The following is a 14,638-nucleotide window of genomic DNA, read 5'->3' as shown; positions in this document are numbered from 1 at the left end:
TCTACCTAAGAATATAACCTAATTATGACTTAAAGTGAAGTCTTTGTGCTCATTTTAGTGTCTTTGTGCTCATTTTGTTACTTTGGCCAAAGACCAAAAGTCTTCATAAATTTCAAAACCAAGAAAAAAACGTGAAAAACAAAATCATTTCGTCAAAAATGTTTAAATCCAAGCAAAGTTCAACTTCAACAAATCTAAGTAAGTTAAATTCGTCCAATTTCAATTCAATCCTTAGCCAACATTCAGTTCAAAAACGTTAGAAGCAGAATAATTTCGACCAAAATTTCAAGTTCGTCCAAGTGTGAATTTCGTCCATGAATTTATAAGGAGCAGAAGTAAATTTCGTGCAATCAACAAAGCTTTTCCAACGATATTATACGAAGTTTTCCCTACTCCAGGTATGTTAAGGCTATCCCTTCTTTCTTTTGGCATGATCCATACGATATGAACGAAACGTGCAAATGCACAAATTTCATAAGTGACTCTACTCATAGAAGTAATAGAAATATCTATGTTCTTTTAATTCCCATGTGTCATAATATTTTATCATCTGTTCATGGGTCTCACAAAAATACGAAAGTTGAAAAGATGTTACTTTACGATATTGCTCAAGAGGCAAAGTGGTCTTATGACATTCCGAATGATTTTATTGACGTACTTTTCATGCATTGCATTCATATACATTGACCCATGATCAAATAGTGTTATATACGCATATATATGTAAATATATGTATATGGGATATGGAAAATGGTTACGGCATTATATACGCACCACCACCTGATCAGCTGGTATATGATGATGATGTTGCCCACAATGGCCAAAATATGATTCAAATGGCATTATATACGCATATATATATGTAAATATGATTCAAATGGCGTTATATACGCGTATATATGTATGTATATATGTATATGGAATATGGGAAAGGTTATGGCGTTATATACGCACCACCACCTGATCAGCTGGTATACGATGATGATTTTGCCCACAGTGGCCGATATGATATGATGGGATGCCCTCAGAGGCTGATGATACTATGAAACATGTACCTATGCACGACCTGACATTCATACGCATATGCATGATGTTAAAGGTAATTTATGATTTACAAAGTTATTCAGAATTACAGGTTGAGTCATGTACTCTATATGTCTTCCATGTCTCTTATGTATTTATTTATGTGTCTTACATACTCAGTACATTATTCGTACTGACGTCCCTTTTGCCTGGGATGCTGCGTTTCATGCCTGCAGGTCCCGATAGACAGGTCGAGAGCCCTCCATGTAGTCTATCAGCTCAGCGGAAGATGCTGTTGTGCTCCATTTGCTTCGGAGTTGCTTGTTTGGTTAGTATGAGTTAGACGTATATTGTTTGGTATGGCGGGACTCTGTCTCGACCTTTATGATATTTATGTTTCTTAGAGGCTTGTAGACATATGTCGTGTATGTGAAAGATTGTACGGCCTTGTTGGCCTATGTTTTGAGTTTATAAATGATTATGTTGGCCTATTAGGCCCGTATGTCACGTGTATATGATGATGTAATAAGAAAGATGCATTACGTTGGTATTCGGATGAGTAAGGTACCGGGTGCCCGTTGCGGCCCATCAGTTTGGGTCGTGACAGTTGCACCGTACCCTTTTAGAACCACAAAATCTGTACCCTGATAAACTTCCAATAATTGTCGTTGGAATTTTTTTGGGTTGGAAAACATTTTTGTTGAAGCATTCTAACGTTCTGTATTTTAACATTTTGGTTGAAAGGAACTTTTTTTGTGGCTATTAACACAATGAAGACTACTAGTTCTTTAATACGTGATAGTAAAGGTAAGGACCAAAATAAGCTTTGAGATAAGAATGGTTTTCATTCTAATGATCTTGGTCTTTACTGAATATGGAAAATAATGGATATTTTGCCACCTACCTAAGATATGACGTAGTCATTTCTTTACATTGTGTCTAGCTGCCACGTATTGAGGGGTGCAAATTATTAAACTTTATCCACTTTTTGGTTAATTAGATAGTGTTCCATTACCCAATAATTAACCAATTACCCGCATAATTAAAAATTATCCTAAATTACTTTAAATTCTACTTATTTTTAATACACTTTATACATCCTACTATCATGGTTATATGGTACCTTCTATGGTACTAGTCCATAAATATCGGGTATTAACGCTCGGCCCGAATTTTATCCCAACATGCCAAACTTGGACTAAAATTCAGTTTCTTTGACTTGTTTCCCCTCTTACCTTTACGAATTTACTCATCACTTGTTTGAAATAGTATTATCCTTATAATCTTCAAATAATCTTTTCCTTGGACTGATGTCAATTACCTTATGACAAATTTAACGTACAATACTACGGGGTACAACATCGTCGTAATTTAATACTGCGAAGCATAACATCATCGTAATATAGTACTGCAAGGTGTAACATCATCGTAATATAATACTGCGCGCGTAATATCAACGTAATATTGCAGGGCGTAACAGCAGTTGAGTACCCGACCTGGTTAGCCAATATGTACCAGTTCCGAAGAAAGATAGGAAAGTCAGAATATGTGTTGATTATCAAGAATTAAACAGAGCAAGTCCCAAGGACGACTTTCCGCTGCCAAACATACATATCCTGATCGACAATTGCACCAAGCATGAGCTTCAATCCTTCGTAAATTGCTTCGTGGGTTATAACTAGGTGTGTATGGATGAACAAGACGCAGAGAAAACAGCTTTCATTACACCATGGGGGGTGTACTGCTACAAGATGATGCCATTTGGTCTAAAAAATGTTGGGGCTACTTACATGAGAGCCATGACAACCATCTTCCATGAAATAATACACAAAGAAATAGAGGTTTATGTTGATGATGTTATTATTAAATCAAAGAGGGCCGCAGATCACATAGCAGACTTGAGAAAGTTCTTTGACAGGTTAAGGAGGTATAACTTAAAACTCAACCCCACAAAATGTGCATTCGGGGTTCCCGCAGGAAAGTTATTGGGATTCATTGTCAGCCATCGGGAAATTGAGTTGGACCCATCCAAAGTTAAGGCTATTCAAGAATTATCGCCACCAAAGAGCAAAAAGGACGCGATGAGCTTCCTAGGATGTCTCAACTATATCAGTCGCTTCATATCACAGTCCACAGTCATATGCGAACCCATCTTCAAGATGTTGAGGAAAGATGCTGGAACAAGTTGGACCGAAGATTGTCAGAAGGCTTTCGACAAAATCAAGGAGTACCTATCCACACCACTAGTCCTAGTCCCTCCAAAACCTGGGAGACCTTTGCTACTCTATCTATCTGTATTAGATAGAGCTTTCAGATATGTTTTGGGATAACATGACGAGACAGGGAGAAAGGAGCAAGCCATATACTACTTGAGTAAGAAGTTCACACCTTACGAAGCACGATATTCTCTGTAGGAATGTACTTGTTGTGCTTTGACTTGGGCGGATCAGAAATTGAGGCATTACTTCTGTGCCTATACCACATACCTTATATCCAAGATGGACCCTCTGAAGTACATATTTTAAAAGCCCATGCCGACTGGGAAGTTAGCCAAGTGGCAGATACTGTTAAGTGAGTTCGATATCATCTATGTAACTCAGAAGGCAGTCATAGGACAAGCATTAGCAAACCATCTTGCTGAAAATCATGTGGGAGGAGAATACGAACCGTTGAAAACGTATTTTCCTAATGAAGAAGTATCATTCGTGGGAGAAGACATTACTGAAGCGTACGACAGTTTGAGGATGTTCTTCGATAGAGCTGTAAACTTCAAAGGAGTGGGCATTGGAGCTGTTTTGGTATCAGAAACAGGTCAACACCACCTTGTATATGCGAAGCTTAGGTTTCCATGCACCAACAACATGGCGGAATATAAGGCTTGCATCATGGGGCACAATCTGGCCATCGATATGAATATACCGGAGTTACTGGTAGTTGGAGATTCGAATCTTTTGATATATCAGGTTCAAGGAGAATGGGATACGATGAACACCAAGATACTACCATACTTGAACCACATACATGAATTGATGAAAAGATTTATAAAGATAGAGTTCAAACATGTGCCTAGAATTGAAAATAAGTTCGTGGATGCACTGGACACTCTGGCATCAATAATACAACATCCAGACAAGAATTTCATTGATCTCGTCCCGGTGAGAATCCATAATCATTCGGCTTACAATGCACATGTTGTGTCACGACCCAAAATCCGGCCCGTCGTGATGGCGCCTATTGTGAAACTAGGCCAGCATCAACTCAACAATCAACACAAAAATATAAGTTTGAAAACATTTACTGAAGCTTTTAACGTTAAAGAAATATTTGAAACATAAGAAATTCCATGAATAGATAAAATCCAGCCCAAAACCGGGGTGTCACTGAGTGCATGAGCGTCTAAGAAAAATACATAGTCTCATATAATGTCTAAGGGAACAACTGCAATACAACTGGAAAGTAAGGTGGAGAGCCAAGGCCTGTGAACACCGTACATGTACCTCAATAATCTTCTAAGTTAGAAGCCTCGATCGAACATCCGCCACTAGATCCAAAGTGCCTAAATCTGCACAAGAGGTGCAGGGGGTAACGTGAGTACACCAACTCAGTAAGTAACAAGTCTAACCTTTTGACTGATAGGTAGTGACGAACTCAACCTCCTCAAGGATAACAAAAATAATGTACAAAAACGTAGGCATGCTTTCAGTTAAATTAACAGCTCGAACAGTAAAACAGAGCAAGTATGAACCAAGTAAAGTAATGTAACTCTGCTACATCTACATGTCAATGCACATGCTGTATGAAATGCACCATGCTGAGTGCCTCATGTGCCCACAATCTCAAATGCTCGTCCACTCAGTACTGTATATGGCTCATACGTCCCAGGAAAGATCTATCCCGGAATATATACAACTCTGATAGCAATCACATAGTACTGAGGAAGGCCATTCCAGCCTATGGAGAAGATCCATCTCCAATTATAAATATTTCGGATAAGATCCATGTCCAGGGAATATCCATCCCTCAATAATACCAACTGCGCTCACTGGGGGTGTAAAGACTCTGGAGGGGCTTCTCTTAGCCCAAGCGCTATAACAAGCCAATGAAGGCATGTTCAATATATCACTACGATGTTAGCCCGATCCCATACTATCACTCAATATCAGGCTCTCAGCCTCACTCAGTCATTACTCTCCAATCACACACACAAGGGCTCAAAATGTCATGATACTAGCCCGAACAATGATATTATGTGTCAAATAACAATAATTGAGACAGAGGTATGATATAATATGCATAAACAGGACTAAGTAGAGAATATCAATGAACCTAATGATATTACAGCAAGAAACGATCTCTCGGGTCTCAATAGTATTGGCGTGAAGCCTTAACATAATAATTAGCATGATTTATAGCTCATTAACTTAATCACATAATTACAACACAGATATCAGCAAGAAAGAGTCACTAAGCAGTGCCATGGAATGATCAAGGCCGCAATTCTCACGGTGCACGCCCACACGCCCGTCACTTGGCATTTGTGTCACCTCATTAGTAATCATAGAACACATACTTCGGGGTTTCGAACCCTCAGAACCAAGTTTGCAAGCATTACTTAACTCAAGCCAAGCCAAACTCTAGCCCGCGACACCCTTACCTCTTGACTCGGCCTCCAAATTCCCCGAATCTAACCAAAATCAGAACCATAACATCAATATATGCTAAGTGGACAAAGTCCACACGAAAATAATCAAATTACATCAAAAATCTTGAAATTGGTCAAACCTGACCCCCGGGACCACATCTCGGAATCTGATGAAAATCACAAAACTGGAAAGCCCATTCGCCCGCGAGTCTACCCATATCAAATTCATCAAAATACGACGTCAAATGGCCCTCCAAATCCTCAAAAATCCATTCTCCAATTTTCTTCCATTTCTCCAATTTTTACCCCAAATTTTCAAATTAAATGATAAGAATCAAGACTAGATTATGGAATTTACCCCAAAACAAGTGAAGAACACTTACCCCAATTACTCCTTTGAAAATCCTCTCCAAATTCACCTTCTCCCGAGCACTCAAATGAGTTTTTGAAAATATGGACTAAACCCTCGTTTTTGAACTTAAAGTTTCTGCCCAGACGCTTCTTTCTTCGCGAACATGGTCACTACCTCGCGTTCAAGAAGCATAAAAGATCACTGCCCAATAATTCCTCTTACGCGAACACGAAGCTTCAGCTGAGAAGGCCTACGCGAATGCGACCGCTTCCCACGCGAGCGCGATGCACAAATTCCTGGGGAAGGGGGTCCCCAACTGCCTTTCCTCTTTGCGAACGCGGGACTTACTTCGCGAACGTGAAGAGTAAATCACCTGTTCCTCTCAACAACCCTTCGTGAATGAGAGGGTCCTATCGCAAATGCGAAGAACAAAATCCCTCTGCAACAGAACCAGCAAATCTGCAAATCTCTAACACCAAGAATTGATATGTTAACCACCCGAAACTCACCCGAGGCCCTCGGGACCTCAACCAAATATGCCAACACATCCCATAACATCATTAAAACTTTTTCCAACCTTTGGAACGCTCCAAAAACATCGAAACATCAAATCACCCTCGGTTTCAAGCCTAAGGATTCCAAAACTTCCGAATTTCGAATTCGATCAAAAAGTCTATCAAACCTCGTCCGAATGACCTAAAATTTTGCACACACGTCCCAAATGACACAACGGACCTACTCCAACTTCCAGAATTCTATTCCGATACCGATATCAAAATTTCCACTAACAACCGGAAAGCGCCAAAATTCTGATTTCGCCAATTTAAGCCTAAATCTACCACGGACCACCAAATTACATTCTGAACATGCTCCTAAGTCCCAAATCACCTCACGAAGCTATCTGAATCATAAAAACCAAATTCTGAGATCGTTTACTCAAAAGTCAACTTCCGATTGACTTTTCCAACTAAATGACCAACTTAAGAGACTAAGGGTCGCATACTTCTCCAAAACCATTCCGAACCAGAACCAACCAACCCGACACCATATAATACAGTTGACCATGACATAAAGGAGCAAAAATGGGGGAAACCGGAGTCGTAACTCATGAAACGATCGGCCGGGTCGTTACATCCTCCCTTATTTAAACATACGTTAGTCCTCGAACATGGCCAGAGTTGTTCCGAAAACCATCGAATCACTGTGTTAACTTTTTTATGCACATACCTGGGGGTGATCCCACGTCACCATATCTCATATAGGTCCGATAACACAACATAACTGAAGTTTCACAATCCAACCTTGCCCATTAACCTTAGAACCACATTTTCACTTCCGAAATCATCTATAAGATTATAATCTCACATCTACATACCGAATAAATTTGAACACGCTGTACCAAATCATAACCACAATTCAAGATGGAAAATACATGATATACCATACTACTCGAACACTCAAAGCGAAAACTTCAAATCACAACAACTGCTCAGAACAACCGAATACCGACAATAAACCTCTTAACAAATAAAGCCTCATTCCAACACTTTCGTACTACCAAGGATGAATTAAAACACACAGAAAGTCCTAACCATCCCTCAGATCGACTAGTTGTGGAGCTCCTCTCCTTCAACAAGGACCATAGTAATTTCTAAGCTGAATCCCGATATTATCCTTCAAACAAGCTGAAACCGAATCCGATAGTATTCATTATAGGCCCCAATGACCTCATCTCATCCAACACAACTACTCTAGTGACATGACATATTGACACAATCTAAATCCTCAGCCCGTGCGACCCGCGCACAAATAAGTAACAGTCCAAATATACTCAAATCACGGAAAGATGACTCAAATGAGAGAGCTGTACCGCAAGCTCACCAGTACCACCACAACACAATGCTGAGAACTCATTGTAGACATGCGATTTTTGACCCTCTCCAAGATTTTACACATTTTAGTGTTAAATATTTAGTTTAGGTCTAATGTCACTACTTTAACTAATTTTGACTCTTTTACTTTATTTTCTCACAAAATGAAAATTACAAAAATATTTTCTTTTATTTAGCTAATTAATATTTTATCTAGTACTTTTAGTTTATGTACCTTTCATTAAATAAAAAAAATACAAAAATAGTACCTTATTTTTATCTTTATATAATCATGAAAATACAAAAATATAGTTTTATATTTTAATATAGTTTAGTTTAATTAATTAGAATTAGTTGTTGCATGGTGTATTATTTTTATCTTATATTAAAGGGAGTTAACTAAGGTTTTGGACCACAACTTTAAGAGTCTTATAGCCCAATAGGACCCAATTCGGACTTAGCCCATAAATTCAAGCCCAATACCCTTAAACCCACATAATAACCTAGACCTAACCCATTAAAACCCTACACCCTCTATTATTTTAATCAGTCGTTAGGACCTACAGGAGAACCCCCCCCTCGCTGTTCTAATCTTCATCTTCAGAACACAAAGAGAACGCCAAAAGCCGCACCCCTCACACACACTCCTTCTTCAATCACAACACCCATCTCCCAACGCTAAGACCTGCCCGCCACACTCCTTCGCCTGAGAGTAGTTGTCGCCGAAACAACCACCTCATAGCAACCAACCCCAATCAGTGACACACACAGAAGAACAAAACAAAAAAACAGAACATGCACACACAAATTCACGGATAGAGAATGAGTGATGAAATAGAGAAGCCTCCCTCGGGCTACAAAAATCAGAAAAAGTACAAAACTAGTCATGTTCTTCCCTTGATTTTTGAATTTCAATTCATGATTGCAAAAATGGAGATCGTTTGAGGTTCGGTGTTGGATTTTGAGTTCGATTCCATCCGCTTCTTAGGGTTCGCAGTTTCTGCCGGTCTTTCGCCGCTGATTTTGCTCGGATTTAGAGTCGAAACTTGGTACTCGACAATTCTTCTACTAATATTAATTAAATCTTTGTTTAAACAAGGTTCTTCTCCTTACTACTTCATCTTCTTCAATTTTCTTGTTGTGAATTTAAGTATCTAACAACTGTGTTAAGATGAGTTTGTTTTACATGTGTTTATGTGGTGATATAATTGTTATGGTGCATTTGTGAGTTGATTTTCAGTTGTTTGATTCTTTGAATCTGATTTCCTTTAGTTTGAATTAGTTTCTCGTCTTTTGTTATTGTTAATTAAATACAATGAAAAGAGGTAAAAAGAAAGAAGTCGACAAGTTGATGAATTGAATCCATCTGATGCATATGCGTTTGAGATTATACTATATTTGTTTGGCTTTTGGATTGAGCGAGTCGTGGAGAATCAAAGAGGCTTTGTTTTTAGTTCTGATCCATGCTAGTTATAAATTTTAGGCTTTTTTTCTATTTTCATATGGTTTATTATTTGACTGGGACATTTTGTGGCTCTAATAACTGTTAGAAGGGTATAGTATCATGCATAGGTAAAGGAAATTAGCATTTTCTTTGTTTTGAATGTGGGGGGTGGACATCGAGAATTAAAAAATTTAATTCATCATGTCAATTATTCTACTTTATTTGTTCGGATAGATAGCATCATACTTAGGCCGTTAATATTCAAAAGCATCATAGCTTGCTTTAGGCGCGATTAATAAAATCATCGTGACTATGGGTACGGTTCTCGTGGTATAGTCATGATACAACAATCCAAATTCGGATGTGCATTTCATGTGACCCGACCATAACTTTGAATAGTAATAAAAATAAACATGTTGTAAATCGTGGGTGCATTTCATGTGACGTGGTTCACAATGTGTACAAAAACAAATGAGTGCGCGCCATTGCGACTCATTCAAATAAATTTCTTAAATCCTAAAAGTGGTTAAATAATTAATTAAATGCAGTAGAAGGAATAAAATGCACAATAGGTTTTAAATATGTGATTAATCAGATAATTAGGTCAATTATTAATAGTTGAGCGACCGTGCTAGAACCACATAACTCGGGAATGCCTAAATAAGAGTCAATCTTCCTGAATTCGGGATTTTAAACCGGTGACTTGGGACACCATCAATTATCCCAAGTGGCGACTATGAATTTGATTAAATAATCCTGTTTCGGTTTTGTCACTTTAATTAGAAATACTCTCGTATACCCCTTTGCGGGGTAGAAAAAGGAGGTGTGACAGCTCTGACGACTCTACTGGGGAACAAGAACCCAGACTTCTAGTTCAGGGTTCAAGAATTCGAGCTTAGAATAATTATTATATTTGGCTTTTATTTATTATCTGATTTTTATTACATGCTTGGGCCTAATGTACTAAATGCCGCTTTTTACCGCTTTGATATTATTTGAATTGTATATAAACTGCTGCAAAACCCTTCTCCTCTAATCTTCTGGGAAGTGCACACTGGCGTGACTTCTTTTCTGTTAGTGTCATACCCTAATTTAGAACAAGGTTCGGACAAGTTAGAAAGCCAGATGGCCTTTTGGTTCTCGGTTCGTAGCCCCTCCCCCCCCCCCCCGGCTCGAGTTGACCGCTCGGGTAAGCCTGGTCTAGAACAATACACCCAGGTTTTTAACTTAGAATATCACAACCTCATGCCGGATCCCTAGTAGGAACGCTTGTTTGCATTATGTGCATTTGACTTTGGGACTCTACATAGGGGTTGGGTCCGTCTAGGATAGGTGTACCCAAAAATAAAAAGACCAACCTGATGCAGTTTTACGTGCTACTGTGCATTCATTTGTTTCATCTTTCATGTTGACCGGCTTCTAGATTAGGTAAGAAAATCAAAGAAAACCAAGTTTGAGGTATGAGAGAGGATTTCATCTATTTCCTAAAAAAGGTGTTAAAAATATCCCGAAACTCTGCAAAATTTTGAAAAAAAAAAAGAAAAAAGAGATTTTTGAAGAAAAAAAAAAGGGTTAGTCCAAAATGGTTTATGTTTTTCTCGTCGCGTCAAAACTGGCCGAACTATGCAGGTTTGATTCTTGCCGGATGTCGGATACGTAAGCAACCCTCATCGGGTCCAGCCTCGCTTTTGCAAAAGTAGCCCTGATTTATTTGATTTTTGCAAAATAAACCCTTTTTATCAGTTTTCAAAAAAGAGATTCACTTTGTCATTAAACCAATCACCTTAATCTAAATGTACAGAATGAACACGAGTTAAAATTTACCAATGAAGGTCATGACCAAGATTCCGTTGGAACTACACATGTGGTGGGAAGATTTGGGTGGGCAAGGACGAGACATGGTCAACCATTATTTGGGAGCGCTCACCGGATTAGTAAAGATCAGGTCTAGGGGAGATATAATTAAAGCATTGGTGACATTTTGGGATCCAACTCACAACGTTTTGCATTTTTCGGACTTCGAACTCACACCTACTTTGGAGGAGATAGCGGGTTATGCTGGGAGTACCGAAGGTCTAAGACATAAATACCTGGTCGCTCCAAGGGTCATCCCCCCTCACAAGTTTCTAGATTGGCTAAAAATAAGCAGGCAAGTCTAGTATGTAGATTTGGCGGGTGGGTTTTCCACTCTATACTTCATATACCAGCGGTACAGACATGTATGGGGATTTGAAAACCCGGAAAGCAGAATCTGTAGCAAAGGGAACCGAACAAAATGGGAAGAGCATAGATGTTTCGCTTTTATGGTGGCATTCTTGGGTCTTCTAGTGTTTCCCAGGAAGGATAGAAATATTGATCTACGGGTAGTCAGAGTCATCAATACTTTGATCACCAATGCCAAGAGCACCATTGCACCTATGATAGTATCTGAAATATTCCGAGCTCTCACAGCTTGCAAAGCCGGAGTAGATTTTTTCGAAGGGTGCAATTTGTTACTACAAACATAGATGATTGAGCATCTGTGTCATCGTCCTCGGTACATGAATTACAGATCTACAGGGAAAAGCTGCATAGAGGAGTTTGGTACAAGGGTCAGTGGATTCAAGATACTAGAAGGGGTCGGGGATTGCATATCCCGTTTAAATTTCATAACTGCAGACCAAATAGAATAGACGTTGGGTTGGCTTCCTGTTAATGAGATTGTATACATGCCCAACAGCGGTCCTAACTTCCTCCTGATGGGTCTCAGAAGTATCCAGCATTACGCCTCATACAGGGTTTTGAGATAGCTAGGAAGATGCCAAATAATCCCCAAGGATGAAGACCATAGCCTTCATGCAGTAAAGATCCGCTCTGATGGCCAATTTCATGAAGTAGTGATCCTCCAGATTTGGAATGGGTGCCAATACTTGACGGCGAACACCCGAGTGTGTGATTTATCCAAGGGTGAAGTCTTGCCCGGTTACCTTACCTGGTATAAAAGGAGTGTTGAGTTTGGAAAACCAGCTAAAAGACCCCACCTCCAAGAATTTGTTGAAGCATCACAAGAACAATGAGATTGGTTGACCAAAGAAAATGAATACAGGGCCACCATAAGCAAGTTGGAAAAGCAAGTTAGAGATCTTAAATTTGATAATGGGTTGCAAGCCGCAGCAGATGAGGGTGAAAAGAAGATGAATATAGCAGCTGAGAACCCTGCCAGAAGTGGAAAGGATGAGAAGCTTATAAACAGCCTTAGGTGGAAAGTATGAGACTATGGGATTGATTTGGAAAAGACTGAGAGTGAACTAGCAAAGGCCCGAGCAAAGTTAGCTAGGAATGCTTTAGGAATGGGCAAGTTTCCTTCAACAGTTGAAGGAAAAGTACGACAAAGGAATCACGGGTCTGGAGAAAAAGATCAATACCCTTGAGAGTGAAATGACCAAGCAAGCAAAGAACTTCAAAGCGGAAAGAGAAGACTGTTATGCCTTGATGTCGCAAATAGAAGAGGACCTGCAACAATTGCAAGAGCAAAATCATACGGCCACACAAGTTATGGAGGCCAGATCTCAACAAATTGGACATCTGCTACAAGAGAAAGGCATCATCATGGAGAGTATTAGAAGGATTGTTGACTATATTGTGATGAAGTGCAACGAATGCGAGGACATGACCAAGTCCATGTTCTTCGTTGCAGTAATGATTTTTGTCCATTAGATAATGGATGACCTATATCGCCTCTAAGAAGATATGGAACGTAGGCCCGCGACGAGACCGACTAATGTCCCGCGGGCCCCTAGAGCAGTATTGGAGGCACTTATGTATTCGTGATTTTATTTTTCGAGTTTGTATTGTAGTTTCTTTTAGAGTCTGTTAGTCCACTTTGAGTCTTGTTTTTTTAATTCTTAAGTCTGTAGGACGGAGTCGTTGTAATAGAGGAAAATCAGAATGTTTTTATTTAATGAAAATTTGAAAACCCAAAAAATATGTCTTTCTTTTATTTCGCATTTATTTCCTTAACTACGTAATGATCTGATTCATGCAGTGTCATGATACGTAGGCAATCCCCAAAGGATTCGATCATAACCATACAATAAAAAGGAAAAAAAGGGAGAAAATAAAAATAAAAAGAAATTGAGTGGAAAGAAAGAATGGAAAAACAATAGAACAAAAGTGAGAAAAAAAAGAGGGGAGCGACAAGAACTGAGGCGGAAAAATCAATACTGATTGAAAAGGGCAATAGTGAAAAAAGAAAAACAGAGAGAGAAGAGAAAGTGCAAAGTGAAAAGAATTTGGTAAAGTCGGGATGAAACATGCAACCATTCAAATACATAGTAGAAACTTTTAATTTTTTAGGCGCATTGCATCCCAAACGTGTGGTTGTCTATCTGTTAAAATCTTAAACACTAACAAGTTTGTTATAGTCATTGAGAACAGAAAGGTGGTTAGTTTGTTTGGCATTCTGGAAACCCACCCATACAATACCATGTCTAAACACAAGGCAATTACAGCTGGCAAAGAATTGGACGCGAATGTTATTGACCTGTTGAGAGAGAAGGATGAATCTGAGCCTCGTTTGAAAGAGGAGTTACATAAGCTGAAGCACCAAATGGCCGAAATGTACCAAGCATGGATGAAAGGGCATCCTCCACTATCATACCCCGCCAACCCTGCTTTCATCCCACTACTGGCTCAATCTCAAGAGCCTTCCACTGTTGATTTATCCCCACAACACGCACCAAGCTTCAACCCTTACCACCACTATCATGGCACCACTTCCCAAACCATCCAAGCTCCACCAGCCAAAACAACCACATACCCCCATCCGCCAACTACCCCTATCATTGTAGCACCTACACCAGCTACACTCCATCGATCTTCCAGTGAGCCGGTATTCCAAGCCTAAGATAACCAGTACTATGCCCCAGAGCCCACCTTCAAATTCCCAGATCACTACTCCTACACTCCCCAATTCAAACTTCCTGTCGAAACTGAGAAGCCACCCAAAAACACGGAGCACGAGGAGATATTTAGGAAGGTAAAGAGCTTGGAGCAGTCATTGAGAAATATGCAAGGGTTAGGGGCTAAGTGAGTGTAGCATATAAGGATATGCGTTTTTTTCCCGATGTCCAGCTACCTGTCGGATTCAAAATGCCCAAGTTTGACTTGTATGACGGACATGGAGATCCCCTGGCCCATTTGAGAGGATACTACAGTAAGGTGAGAGAAGCCGGTGGGAAGGACAAATTATTGATGTCATATTTCAGTCAGAGTAGGGTAGCTCTAGACTGGTACACCTGCCAAGACGCTAGCATGTGGAACATATG

General features: G+C 39.5%; 1 protein-coding gene across 1 annotated transcript; it reads left to right on the top strand.

The window, feature by feature from the left end:
- The first annotated feature begins 3,554 nt into the window (after positions 1–3,554).
- LOC138871104 (uncharacterized) lies at positions 3,555–14,217 on the top strand. Its single transcript, XM_070148959.1, has 4 exons — positions 3,555–3,865; positions 12,418–12,577; positions 12,684–13,007; positions 13,726–14,217. Exons 1-4 carry the CDS (start codon positions 3,555–3,557, stop codon positions 14,215–14,217), a joined length of 1,287 nt encoding a protein of 428 aa, XP_070005060.1.
- The last annotated feature ends 421 nt before the right edge of the window (positions 14,218–14,638 follow it).

Source organism: Nicotiana sylvestris, chromosome 6, assembly GCF_000393655.2.
Source record: "Nicotiana sylvestris chromosome 6, ASM39365v2, whole genome shotgun sequence".
Lineage (NCBI taxonomy): Eukaryota > Viridiplantae > Streptophyta > Magnoliopsida > Solanales > Solanaceae > Nicotiana > Nicotiana sylvestris.
The sequence above is the reverse complement of the archived record's forward strand: the minus strand, read 5'-3'. Positions and strand labels throughout refer to the sequence as shown.

Excerpts from the sequence above, each read along its gene's own strand:
- LOC138871104 (XM_070148959.1), top strand. The coding sequence starts at position 3,555 with ATGCCGACTGGGAAGTTAGCCAAGTGGCAGATACTGTTAAGTGAGTTC. Across the intron at positions 3,866-12,417 it reads CTTGTATATGCGAAGCTTAG|GGCCACCATAAGCAAGTTGG; the intron begins GTTTCCATGCAC and ends AAATGAATACAG. Across the intron at positions 12,578-12,683 it reads TAAACAGCCTTAGGTGGAAA|TTGAAGGAAAAGTACGACAA; the intron begins GTATGAGACTAT and ends TTCCTTCAACAG.